Source organism: Perna viridis, chromosome 8 (assembly GCF_037379345.1).
Source record: "Perna viridis isolate PV_CMFRI_1.1 ecotype Kerala chromosome 8, ASM3737934v1, whole genome shotgun sequence".
NCBI classification, from domain to species: Eukaryota; Metazoa; Mollusca; class Bivalvia; order Mytilida; family Mytilidae; genus Perna; species Perna viridis.
In genome coordinates this window covers 17,218,900-17,233,254 of record NC_142452.1, presented here as the reverse complement: position 1 = coordinate 17,233,254, position 14,355 = coordinate 17,218,900, and the positions used below count along the sequence as shown (strand labels likewise).

Sequence of the window (14,355 nt, the reverse complement as noted above, 5' to 3'; positions counted from 1 at the left end):
TCTGTGGAAAACCAAAAAAAATATATATAAAACTCAGGAGCATTTTGCCTTACATACGTACAGATTTTGTGAATACATGTGTACATGCCTAAACATTAACCATTAGAACCTTTCTGTGAACTTATGATATGTACCGCTTGATGAAGTTCAAAACTCATCTCTTTTGTTTATTCTGCAAGTTTTATAAGTATTTTACTGTGATCCTTTGAAAAATAATGATAAAATTGAAGCTCTATTCATACCTATTTTTAGACTCCAGTTTCAATGATGTCTTGGTGGGACATACCATGAAAATGGAGTATGTTCCAAAGAAAACAGGCCACTTTGTTGCTACTACCAGTAATGCCAAACACTCAACTGCACCTGACCCAGAGGACCAAGTAGAGAATGTCTTTCAAACAAAAGTCCAGTCTCATAAAGAAAGAGTTGCTAAAATCAGAAAGGCTCGAAGATCAGCAGAACTTATACAAAGAGCATGGAGAAACTATGTTAAAAAGAGAAATCGGAGATGATGTGCTTAGATAGCTGTAACATAACAGTATTTGATATTTTGCATTTAAAAAGGTTACCTCAGTTTAATGATGATATTTTGACATTATAGTGCTGTAGTAGCCTTAATGGTAGTAGTATTTTATTGTGACTGTTGAATGGTTTTTGACCTATTGATCTTTTAAGTAGTCAAAATGGTCTTTGAAACAGATATTTCAAAATTTTATTTTATATTATAATAATGTTCTTACAGATTTTGTCTGTTTTTAGTTTATATTCTACTCTTTTTCATTCTGTGACTCTCAATAATTAATCCGAATTTATTTTCTGGTCCTAATGTGTGTAAGTTTTATGCATACGTTCCGCTTTAGAAAATGCAATTAGGTTAAATCACTAAATACAAAGTGGCATTCGCTTATAGTTTTTTTTTCTTACTTGTTCCATATTCTTATTGCTATAAGTAATCTTGTCTGAACCAATTCTCAGAAATGACAGAACCTAATTGTAATGAAACATGGATGCTGATTAAAAGAAAAAGATCATTTTAATAGAATGAAAATTTCTATATTTGTACTTTGACATGTATCTGTTGATTACATGTGCCTTTACCAGACTTGCCATATGTTTTGAGATTTGAGAAGCAATCACTTTAATTACTAGAATATGTACATGATTTGTTGGGTTCAGTCACCATTATAATCAGTTTGATACCAGAACTTCACTGTATATTGTGGTGTACCAGTCTTAACATCTTGTCAGTCTGTTCCATGTCTTATAACCTCATATAAATGCTATTATGGAGTAATAAAATGTTTATTGTTAAAGACTGTTAATTTATGGGTACCAAATTTCATGGTTTTGGGAAAAAACGTCAGTTCGTAGATTCTTGAATTCATTGATTTATAAATCCATCATACAAATGTATGGGAAATTTTGTTTTTCATTGGGAAAAATTGTTCCCACAAATAATGATTCTTTCACAGTATTTTGAAGAAAACATACCAATTCATTTTTTTTGTAAATATTTTTTTCAGAGATATGTAGTTTAAAATACTGTATTTTAGGGATGGTTGTATCGCATGCTTTCATTAATGCATTTTTTAATTGTATACAGTCATATTCCCTATTTTTATTTTATACTTGAAACCGTAATTGTTAAGTTGTTTTTTTTTTTAGAAATACAATGTGGTTGAGCTAGTCTTATTGGGTAATTATATAATTATATAAACTTGTACAATCTGTGATATCACTTGTTAAAACCTTTCAACATTGATAAAGAGAATGTTTGCCTTTTATGTCATATATTTTTCCTCTTTGACAGATTCAGTTTTCATTTGACTATGGTTCCTTGAAAAGCTGATACAAAGATTTATTTATTTTTCATATATTTTTGATAGAACTCCAGGAGAAAACATACATTTTTTAAAAGGGAAAATGAAGAAAATTTGCTTGTCTTCTGTTTTTTATCCATGTATTTTTGCTTCTAAATGCATTTATATGTAGATGTTAGCATGAAAATTTATGATCATTTGAATTAATATATTCAAAGTGACTTTTCTAAATTTACTATTGGACATGTGTTTTTTGTATAAAATGTTCACAAAAATTTAAAGTATTGCTCTGTCATTTACATAAATTTAATAATAATTCTGCACATAACTCTTCCTTGTTCAATGAAATAGTGAACAATATGAATTTCACAAAAACTCACTTTATACATAGTCAACACTTGGTTTTTTTACTTTCTGTGAAATCAATCTTGAAAGTGCAATGACAATAGGTACTTAAAGTGTTCACACATCTATACATGACATTCCCCATTCTCTGTAGTTTGATTGTAACATGGTTGATCTATAGTGCTTGTATAATGTTATTTTCAAGAAAACTTCTGTTATCCTGTTGTTTTTCACTTTCTTGCTTGACTTTATTTTTTGCCCACCTTTTGGAAGGAAGTAGATCACAGTTAGTTTCCCCATTATCTAAATCATTGGTTTTCTGATGTGTATGTTAAAGACTAGCATGGACTCATTTCACTGTAGGAGTTCACCAAGGATGTTAATGACATATAGACATATATTTTTGTGCTATTTATGGTATATTATTTATTTATCCGTCCACTTTGTTATTTTGAAAATCAATAAACACCTTTGTTGTTAGATGTACATTCCACTTGTTAAAGCTTTATCAACTTATTTTTTATATATTATATTTTTGCATTTATATCTATTTAGATGGATTTTATATTTGTAGAGACCCATGTCACTTGCCATGTTGACAATACTATAATGTTTGAGTTATATTATTCTCAGTTTGATCGTTATATGTTTCTTTCCATAAAATGGTTAATGAATATTCCATTAATAGTTTGGTTAAGTCTTCTTATTTGTGTACTACTCTGTTAGCATCTATTATTTTTATACCCCCTGCAAAGTCATCCTTATTTACTCCCTGGAATTGTACAGGATTTTATAGGAAGGTCAGGCATTATTTGTAGATGTACATGAAAAGGTGTACTTGTCGCCTACAAAGGGAGTTAATTCAGATTAGTATCTCATAATCACAACTAATCCTATACTACTCAATGGACTTTTATGAAATTTTATAGGATGAATAGGCATCACATGCAGATGTGAATGAAGAGGTGTAATCATTGTCCGAGGCCTGCACAGGGAGATAACTTTCAATATGATTTAAGTCCATTTGGAGCAGGCAGTATTCTCTTTGTGAATTTTCTCAGTTATTGTACATGTAGTTTAAAGTAACTATTTTAGGTAGGATTTCTGCATTCTTTTAATGATGTTACTAAACTTTTCTTCCTAATCCATCAGATTGTGTGTTGAGACACATATTCATCAACCATGGCACACGAAACCCTCATCTAAAACTTGTACATCTACAAATGTCTATATATATCTATAGCATGGTTTTTTTTTATTATTCAATGCTATGGTACAAAAACCATCCTGTTATTTTTGTATATGTTTAGTTGACCATGACTGACGAATCTCTGTAGACTGGACTGTGATGTATGTTTTTATCTATGTAAATGATTGTTAAGATTGAATAATGCTACCATTTGTGATATAGCACAATCATGTCTTAATAGGTACATCTAGTTGAAAAAATTAAATATACAATTTATGTAGCCTTTTTTATATAACCCTTCATACTCGTTTTGTTATCCACAAATCACACCTCAGGTTTAGTTCTGTATGTTATCCACACATATTGTCTGTTCAATATTTTTTTTATCAGTTAAGTACCAGTCAACATAAAATTCAGATACTGTCAATGGTAAAGAAAAATCCACCAAACAAACAATGCTTTTTCAGTCTATGTATGCTATACTTTTACTTAATGATAATCATTTCTGCATTTAGATCTGCGCCTTTTAGAAAATCCACTAAAAGCAACCAAATGAAACTGAATCAAGAACAATAACTCTTGCAAAGTGCAAATGTTATGCACAATCTATACAATTCAAAAGTGTAACCACCGAATGAAAAACTAAGACTGGCTGTGTGATCATTAACTGTTTCAGAACAAAAAATAAAACTGGATTTGGAGGTTTTTTGATATGCATGAATCAGCTTGTCTGATTTTTAGAAAGACTGCTCAAAAATGATGATTGTTACTGTGTGCAATTTTCACATGATTGCAAAAAATTTCAAAGGCATTGGTGTTTGATTTGATTTCTTACACTAGAACTTCTTTACACTTTCATTAAATTTCAAATTTTGTGTAATATTGTGGGCAAAACAGTTGTTCTTTCCATAATGAACTGCAAGTCCATACTTTTAAGTGTAAAAAAAAAAACAAGTTTGTGGTATATTGGAATCAATATATGTTGTAAGTGATATTGAATGCTGTTGTATATAAGCATTCTTTTTAGGACTTAAGTCATTTTCCACTATGTGGAATGATAGAGAAAAAAATTGTCAAAGAAATCTCAGCTCCCAGTGGATGGATTAATTTCAAATTAAGTGTGTGGCATTATATAGATGGAGCATATTTTGTAAGCAAATTTTGGGTACTGTCAAGTATCAACTTCCTGTATGAGTTGACGTATACCTGTCATGTCAATAACTTCAACTTTATATTGTCTGTCATATATCAACAGACTGTTATGCAGACTTGATAGATTTTCTATGCAAGGGGTATCTGTAATCATTTAGGAAGTAAGTTGTTTCCCCAGTATTAAATACACCCTAGAAAAAGTCAATTAATTATTGTAACTACATAGTTTTTATTGTCACTGAAACTATGTTCATGGAAATGCAACTTAGCTGGCAAAATGCTGCAATTGAGTGTTTACAACTAAACAACTGCACATAGAGAACAAAACATCTATTTAAGAAATAAACTATATTCATATCTAAGCATATACAAAACAGAACATTAAATACAATATCAAATAATGTCAAAAAATTGTCAGTATTCCTGTTGTCATAGAAAAACAGTTCTATACAAAAGTACAGCTCTACCAAAAAATCATGCAAATAATGATAATTAGTGACTCGTGTACTTCTTATACACAAGAACATTTGGACCAGAAACCCTGAAGGCCTAAAAGACATCATTTTCAGCATTAACACTGAAATGCTTGTGGAAGCTACAAAATTTTTTTTTAAATGAGTCAAAAACTATTTTATAGTATACAATATTTCTGAATAATGAAAATTGAAAGTATTATTTAGATAGACTATCAAATGCATCTGAGCAACTTGGGAATAAAAATCAAATAGAGATAAATTATCCTTTTTACGATTTTCGGTGGAACCATACTAATATTTGAATTGACCTATCAAAGGTTACCAAATATTTTTTTAAGTTTTGCCTTTAAATATTTTAAACCCATTCAGTCCTCAACTAGCCATGCCATAAGAAGTTAAAAAATTAAGTGCTGCATGGTATGCCTAGATGCAGACAGACAGACATTATCACAGATATAAAAATATAACAGAGATCATTAAGAAAATTCTTTTCATTCATATAAAGGTAAACAATTATTTTTATACTCAATACTGATACGTTTACTAGGCTTGTCACTTGTTTAAATTATAAGAAGGATTCATAAAAATATTAAAATACAAAAAAATGACTGGATTTACCAGACATATAAATCTTTGAATTCTAATATGACATGCTTCAAAGCTCTTCAGATCACAGCAATGGTAACAAAAAATTAACACATGCCCAACATTTTGTGCAACTCATATTCAAAAATATGAAAAAACTAGTCATATTAGGATTGAAATAAGTCACAGAAACTCCATTTTATCAATGTTTTACCACTGGCTGGTCATTTATATTGTTATTTAACTCCTCGCTATTGCTCGGGGTAAAACAATACAACATAAATGACCAGCCCGTGCTAAAACATTGATAAAAGGGAGTTTCTTTGACTTATTTCATAAACAGCATTAAATTAGAATAAAACTCTTACATATAAAAATAATTTAAGTTTAATGAAAAATAAAATTCAAATCATTTTGGCTTTTAGGAGAGTATTGCTATAAGATTTAAAGGATTAATATTTAACAACATCGATACACAAATTTTTTTTTCGCATCCTAAAATACATTTTTAAATAATTGATACATATATACATCAAGATATTCAAGTTTTATTATAAAGTTTAAAAATACTCATTTGTGTCCCACATATAAATGCATTGGAGAAAAATACAGATAAAACACCTTTTAAAAACTTCAATAATAAGAATTTGAAGACTTAAAGAGAAATCGCTAAATTGGAAACCTATAATAGTGTTCACCTGACAGTATATCACCTAGTAGTTCACCTACAATATCATGGAGCCTGCTTTTGGTCTCGTTACAACTATCTTAATATTTAAAGAATGCTTCTATTTTCTTTAACAGGTTATACAAAATAATCTGGTTTGCTCAAAGAAAACCAACCAATAAGAAAGCCTGTTACAAATCAAATCATTAATACATTGTCTTAAGCACATTAATAAATATCTATCTTATAATACTGTATGTTGCACTATTCTCCAGAGCTCTTTGCAAGTTTAGAACAGTGTCAATAGCATTTATAAAATTCAGTGAGATTCAAACAAGTAAGTGATTAAATTACAAATATTTTAATGAAATATTAAACGACATAAGAGATTACTGCTGAATGAGGAATACTTTCTCATCCTCATGAAAAAGCTTGGTTGTACATTTCCTTACCTTAGTGATGAATGCCAAATAAAATACCCTACATTCAAATACATTCAAAATGTTATTGAGTTTTGTTTCCCATCATTGTTATGGAACAGATACCAATATAACATATGTTCCAACTGGAAGAAATACTATGAAAATTTATTTGTTTTTCATTGAAAAAGATGTGATATAATATTCACCATATAAGGAATGTTGGTTCTGGACTTGTCTACGATAATGAAAGGAACGACTGTATATGAACAAATATAAATTGACACCATTAAACAAAAGATATAGTAATTGCTATTTACCTCAAAAATCAAAACAACAATAAATATTCCTTTACAATTTTGCCAAATTGTTAATGCAGTTTCTAAAAAAAAAAATCAAAATGATCAGACTCTCCTTTTCAAAATTTCAAAAGGTAAGTTAGCATAAGTTAATAATATTAAATTTTGTTTATTTTTTTTTAAGATAAATGTTTAATTTTTTTCTCTGTTAGCAGTAAAACTACTTTTTACTATGAAAGTATTTTAATTCGTGGATACCAATTTTCGCAGATAGGGAAGAAACACAAGTTTGTGGATTCTTAAATTCATGAGGTTCTCAGCATAACCATGAATGGAAATCTCTTTTTCATTGGGAACCTAATTTCATGGTTTGCCCTACCCACAAAACCACAAAAATTGGTACCCCACAAACAATAGTACTTTCACAGTATATTTTTTTTTTATGCCCCATGATGTGATTATTAGTCTCTATAATATCTATAACAATATTAAAACCCGTAGTTTCAGTTACCATTTAGTAGTATTGTACAATTGACTTAGGAATGATATCACAGAAAATATATATTGAGGTTAAAGGTCATTCCTGAATCAATAAAATCAAAAACATATTTTGAAAAGTACTGGTATCAGACTAAAGGCCGAAAGTATTTTGTCATTTGAATTGAAATGAGCACATTTGAAATTCATTTTTAAATTTATAAAAAAATATGATTTTTAACCTCAATTTATTTATTTCCTGTAAAGCTCTTATTTCAGACTATCATTATGAAGACAGATCTTTATCAAAGGTATATTCTCCAAGCCCAGGACCAGTTCGCTTTAGTTTAGTCGCATGATCTGACAGTTCCTTGATTATCTCCACCTGCTTGTTCAAAAATTCATCTTCTAAGAAATCTTCAAACTGAAATACAATGTATTTTAACAATTTACCTTTGCATTAAGAATACAAATACAATTGCTAAGAATTCTCCAGCTTTAATTTTTTTTCACATTAGTAAAAGACCTTAAAACATTAATAAATAAAGAAACTTTTCTGGACGAAGATTTGAAATGCTCTAAAATAAATTATAGCGGTGTTCCTGCTTGACAAAAATAGAAAGTAACAGCACCTTTCTATCCTTTGGTGTTCCCCTTTCTAGGAACATAAAAATAAGTGTCATAATTCCAACAAATAGTCAAATTACATTAACACACAGTAGTTTTATTATTTTAACCCCAGTATAACAGTTGTGCCTTTTCACTCTAGCTATGGTCATCAAACTGTCCAACTGATCATTCCTGATCAGTTATCCTATTTTTTTATGTACTGAAAATGATTTCCCTTCTGGTAATTTCAAACACAATACCAATTTTAATTCTTCAGTATTTCATAACTTACAATAAAGAGGAAAAATCTACAGTATAAAATCTGGATACTGCTGAAGGGATAAAGCTATAAAAATATTTATACAGTAAGTTATGTTTTCTTTCATATCACTGTCAGTGTATGATCATATTTTCAAATCTTATTATTGTTACTCACATGAGCATCTCCCTGAGTAATACAAATTTTGTGTAGCTCCATGATAGACTGGTTTAAAGTTTTTTCCAGGGCTAGAGCTGTCTGTGTTGCATCTAAGCCAGATCCCCACTCATCACAGTCTGGCTTCTGTGATAATAAATCAAAGAAATAAGAAATATATAAAAAAAACTTATTATTTAAGTCTAAAATGTTACTGTCATAATATTCCAACAGCTTAACTATGTTTTAGACTATTTCTTTGTTAAGTGTAAATATTTGAAAGAATCAGGCAAAATCGGAAAAATCAGAAATATGCATGTCAAAAACCCATCGATCTGACAACATAATTTCACTCAAGGATGCTTTCTCTTTTTGAAAGACTATTATTTGTTTTCTGCATCACTGGATTTGCTCAGAAATTTTTCAATAGAATGTTAGAAAAATGAGATTTTTGACAGAGTTATCTGCCCTTGAGATGTTCAATTTCAGTGCATTTATTTCAACAAAATTATAATTAAGTGCACCAACATGATATGGAATATCGTCTTTTTTCCTTAATTCTGATGGTAAAAAATAGTCAAATCAAACTTTCAAAATGTTTTTTTTTTCATGCCAGGTTTCACCTACTGCCTGATTCTTACTGAGATTGATACAGAGATTAATACTTAAGTACTATGTGATAAAAGTATAATGTGACAGCAATCAATCCTTGTACAATAGACATGATTTTAATGTCAATAGTAGTTACTGTAGTCCCATGCTCAAATTTCTTAGCACCAAAGTGTTTATTGCATTACAATTTCCATCTCTTTCCTATTAGTTGCTTCCATCACCAGTTTTTAAACTAAATGTTTGCATTATTAAACCTGTAGTTTTTTACTTTTATTATAACCATATATAATATTCCTTAAATCCAGTTCCAAAAAATGTAATCCTGAAGTAACTGTGTCACGCCAGGAAGACATTGAGATATGTACATAATCAAGAAATCAAAAGGAAGACTTCAATGAAAACATAGACATTTTCATTAATATACAAATACATGTATCTCATGCAGAAAATTCTTGTCCATTAAAACTGCAGGTACATAAATATAAAATACAAGAAACAAAACTGAAACTGATTCAGGATAACTGAAACAAGAGACTCTCAAAGACCTTGAATTGCTCACCTGGCAAACCATGCCCCATTAACTAAATAAGTAAAGGTATCATGCTTTGTTACCATGTTTGACAAAAAATGACTGAAAGAGAGCACCTATTAATGAATGATATACCTGAGTACCTAAGGCATCGTAAAATGTTGGAAATGTGTTTTTAGAACCTCTGGAAAAAATTTGGGAAGGAGCCCCCATGCCCAATTATCCCACTGGGTGGAATGGGGCATTAGCCCACTATACATTTGCTGAAAATGAACATAAATTGAAGTTAAATCAAGGCTATACAACATTTTTATAATCACTTCAACTCAGAAGACCATGTTTACTACATAAACCATATATCATTGAAATTAAAACAAGTGTACACATTAGCTGAAAATGGTAGCCCAGAACAAATTTTCGTCATCACCAGTCAACTGAGAATACCATGTTTCTTGATGAAACTAAACATTATTGGAATCAGAGCAACTGGTATTAATATGGCCACAAATTGGCAGCCATTCTGAAAATGGTTGCCTAACAAAAAATTTCAATACTGCCAGTCAACTCAGAATAACATGTTTATCTTATGAGTAGCTTCCATCTTCCATTTTTCTATAGTTGAGGAAAAAAATAGCAAAAAAGGCATTTTGACCCCTATGTTCTATTTTTAGTAATGATGGCCATGTTTTTTAACCGATGAAAAAGTTTAAGCATTCAACTTGTGAAGGATACCCTAAGGAACAATTATGTTAACTTTAATTAAATTTTATTGCATGGCTTCAGAGAAAAAGTTTTTCAAAGTTGAACATGTTTTTAAAAAAAAATATGTTTCAGGGGCTTTAACTCCTATATTGGGTGAGGTCTAACTAACCACTTCCATGTCAAATGGCCACCCCCTATGTAGTACCAAATTTACACTGAACCTAGATATATGCATTGAAAGTGCATTATATGTTTTCTGATCAAAAGTACTCAAAATAAAGCTGAGAATGTGTACTTTAAAACCATAATTGCAATTTACCACAAAAATGTATGAATATTGTTTACATGTGTGAGTAATTTGCCTCCATGCTGTCTGTTAGCAGAAAAGGTAAAAATGTGGATTTTCAGAATTATTTATTCAAGTGAATTTTGTGAAGAATTTCTATGATCATCGTACTATTAGCATAATAATTTTGAAAGCCTTATTTCTCAAGCTGTATGCAACTTTAAGATGTAATGTGTCCTGGGAATTCACAGTGAAACCTTGAAAATTACTTTTTTAACATGTAAAGTAATGGAAAAATTAGAAGTGGTTAGTGAGACCTGACAAATGATTTGAAAATTTAGATATTGATCTGTCTTTTGATGGTGTCAAGTAGTGTCAGAGGTGGCGATTTTTGAAATAACATAAAAAATAGCAAAAAACCATCAAAAAAGGGCAATAACTCCAACATAGCTTAACTGAACAATATTGCTTTTTGTCAGAATTTGCTAATTTCAACAGTTTTTGAGTTATTTGCACAATACTGTATTTTGACCCCTATGTTCTATTTTTAGTAACGACAGCCATGTTTTAACATTTCAAAAATTTCAAACGATCAGTTTGTACAGAATACCCTAAGGAACAAATATGCAAACTTTAATTGAATTTTGTTGCTTGGTTTCAGAGAAGAAGATTTTCAATGTTGTACTTGTAAAAAACAACAAGAAAATCCATTCAGGTAGCCACAACTCCTATATCGGATGACAAATCATTTTTAAAATTTCAGCATGGGACAGTCTTCTGATGGTGAGCATTATAAACCACGTCAAAAGTTTGCTAAATGCAACTGTTTTGGAGTTATTTGCAAAAACTGTATTTTGACCCCTTTGTTCTATTTTTAGTAATAGTGGCCATTTTTTTCAACATTTCAAAATTTTAAATGATCAGGTTGTGCAGAATACCCTTAGGAACAACCATGCAAAGATTCATTCCCATTGGTCAAGCGTTTTCAGAGGAGAAGATGTTTGAAAAAAGCTAATGATGACAGGCAATGGGTGCAAAGTGATGACAACAGCTCACACAGTCTTTAAGCCAGGTGAGCTAAAAATTGATACCCCATCAACAATAACAGTAACACATTACGATGAAAAAATGTACAACTCTAATATTAATGTACAAAATGCACATGTAGATCTACATTTTGTATACCAGTACTTAAAATGCTTGTACACCATGATTTTCCTACTCTACATACCTGTATGTTTTGAAGAACAATTCTTCCCCCTCTTTTGTTTTGGTATGTCATCAAAACCTCAGCCCCACATCTCTTTTGAGCTGAGAGTTCTTTGAAATATTTATGGAAACCTGGAAGTGCCACATCATCCCTGTCAAAGTAATAAGCCTACAATAGAAACAAATCTTTATTTCTATAATTGAACATGGCACATATAATGAAAGTACAAAATAGACACATATATGTATTTACAATTTTGACAAGGGAAATATCACACCATAAAGCTACTTTCTCCTTAGAGTATGATAGCTGGTGCAGATCCAAAGACATACATATATTCCCCAACTAAAATTGGGGGGAAATTTCACAAATTTATCCTTCCTCTCAAAACAATTTTTGCCCTGCTTCCCTGCATTTAATTCTATTTATCCACCCCTGCATAGGTGAGTTTAGATACAGTGTAATCAACATACATTTATTGTCATATGAATGAGGTTCCCTGATTCGTCACAAAAACATAAAAGAACATCTAAATCCTGTTATACTCCTTCCAACCATCTTTTTCTTTTGTCTCATGGAGATACATGTACTAACAGTTTGTGTGACAAGCTTCTGTAATTGTATATACTTTCAGTTCCCTACACAATTCATCATTTACTTTGATTAACTGACAAGGACTATGGCTCAAAATTTCTCTAAAATACATTCCTTTCAAATAAACAAGAAATATGATTGGGAGCAACATCTTTGACTTTTAAATTTAGCCATAATAGAAAATATATGACACGTCAGATCATAAATGGATTAGACCAAGCAGCTCTTGAACTCATTCAGGATTCATATACTTCTGTTTCTTAGGGAGTGTTCTGGTTTCACCAGTCTCATGACACACTCCTGAAAACTGCAGTAATAGTAGAAAAAATGTCAGTTTTCTTTTGGCTTACTGATCTCAACAAAAGCATTAACATCCTGTTTATTCAATCATACATGTAGCATCATCAAAATACATGTAGAGATACACCTACTTATCCTAAAGGGCTTCTGATAGCATTCATTAATTTTTAAAATGCTTTTTCTGAAAAAGGATTTCTGAAATTTCTATACTTAAAGTCATTAGTTTATCTCTGCAAATATAGTTTTCATGAAAAAAAATCCATGTTTACACCTTTGAGGTGTACAGATATTGTAGCCAAGCAAATAAAAATGTTTGATGAAAGACCACATCTCAGTAAAAGTAAGTAAATCTTTTTTGATATTCTTGAGGTCTTTTCTTTTTTTCCAATTTCAAAAAGAAATGACTATGGTTTTAAAAAGTTTGGGAAAGAAATGTACAATGTACAAGTATGTGTTTTTTTCCGCTTTTCAGCTCCCCTGCTGTTTAAAAATCTTGCCCTCCTAAGAAAAAAATAGCTTTGATCATTTTGTCCAAAACAAAGTATAGCTTTTCAAAGATAAGGAATGCATTCATTATCACCTTGAAATAGATGGTCAGTTGCATAAAAAATCTTTGGCATGCATTTGATTACATCCTTCATGTACAAGTAGGTTATGTGTAAAATAATATTCCTGCCTTTCATGGAGAATTGATAAGCAAGCAAAGCTCACTCTTAAATGTATAGAACTTCATCTAAAAATTCACCATACTGACGCTTGAGAGACTTTCATCTATACAAAACACTACATCAGGGTACATTAAAGCTTCAGAAATATTAAAAATGTAGGGTTATTTTTTTTTTAAATGCTACTTCCAGTTGGAAGAATCTTGATAAAACCCTGTAATATATGCTGAACATGAAACAGTTCTTCCAGTAGGTTTACGAATATTTGGAATTCCCTTTGTCACCTCCCACTAATAACTGATGAAAAATACCTAAATAAACCTGGCAAAATGATAAAATGGCATGCAGTTTAATTTGTTGAAAAGGGAACCAGTTAGTTTTGCTTTGGACTTCGCTCACACTTAAGGTCATTGCCTTCCTCATATTAATGTTCTAGAAATGTACAATTTATGAATAAAATTATTTGGATAAAAGGAGCCATGTACATGTATAAAGAATTTTCAAGTATGCTGAAACCGACGATGTTCACTTTGTCTTTGGTAGGGAATGAGATACAGTGGGAACAGAATATTGTACCCAAAACAGAGGGTTAACCCAAATTGGAGGGATTGTTCCCAAACTGTTCCATATTAAGGGAAATTCAATTCGTATATGTTTAATACGTTATGCATTGACTCTGATCAGTTGATATTCAAAATACACATGCATGCAAATTATATAACAGTATAATGTTCTTAGTATATGGATATACATCGAACTCATACCATCGACTGATAAACATATGACGCTTGGAGTTGAACATTTATTTGTTTGTTGATTCCAGCTTCTGTTTCAGTGTGAAAATTTTGTCTAGGCTGTGTTTGAGACATATTTTCTCCCAAAATGTAAAATAGGATAAGAATAATAGTCGACCGGAAGTGGGAATAAGTTAATTTTCAGATCGATCACGGACAATGATATTGCGTTTCAAAGAAAAACTATTTGTTTTCATATATGATATAATG

The 14,355-nt window shown here is 30.5% G+C and overlaps 2 protein-coding genes across 5 annotated transcripts in view; one reads left to right on the top strand and one right to left on the bottom strand.

Moving 5' to 3' along the window:
• Positions 1-3,630, top strand: part of LOC148609565 (uncharacterized) — a 38,429-nt gene extending 34,799 nt beyond the window's left edge. For all 4 annotated transcript variants that reach the window (XM_088596479.1, XM_088596480.1, XM_088596478.1 and 1 more), the window contains one exon: positions 253-3,630. In XM_088596479.1, coding sequence (XP_088452605.1) covers positions 253-512 — 260 coding nt within the window. In that variant the 3' untranslated portion in view covers positions 513-3,630. The remainder of the gene's footprint in view (positions 1-252) is intronic.
• A 1,209-nt stretch (positions 3,631-4,839) lies between these two features.
• LOC148609564 (soma ferritin-like) lies at positions 4,840-14,283 on the bottom strand. The gene is made up of 4 exons (XM_088596475.1): positions 14,116-14,283; positions 11,814-11,960; positions 8,475-8,600; positions 4,840-7,853 (listed from the first exon to the last, which is right to left on the bottom strand). The coding sequence occupies exons 1-4, from the start codon at positions 14,218-14,220 to the stop codon at positions 7,716-7,718; spliced, it is 516 nt and encodes a 171-aa protein (XP_088452601.1). The 5' UTR covers positions 14,221-14,283; the 3' UTR covers positions 4,840-7,715.
• Between the last annotated feature and the right edge of the window lie 72 nt (positions 14,284-14,355).

Coding starts and splice junctions, on each gene's coding strand:
- LOC148609564 (XM_088596475.1), bottom strand. CDS start 14,220: ATGTCTCAAACACAGCCTAGACAAAATTTTCACACTGAAACAGAAGCT. Junction 11,961..14,115: donor CATATGTTTATCAGTCGATG/GTATGAGTTCGA, acceptor TTTCTATTGTAG/GCTTATTACTTTGACAGGGA. Junction 7,854..8,474: donor TTACTCAGGGAGATGCTCAT/GTGAGTAACAAT, acceptor ATTGTATTTCAG/TTTGAAGATTTCTTAGAAGA.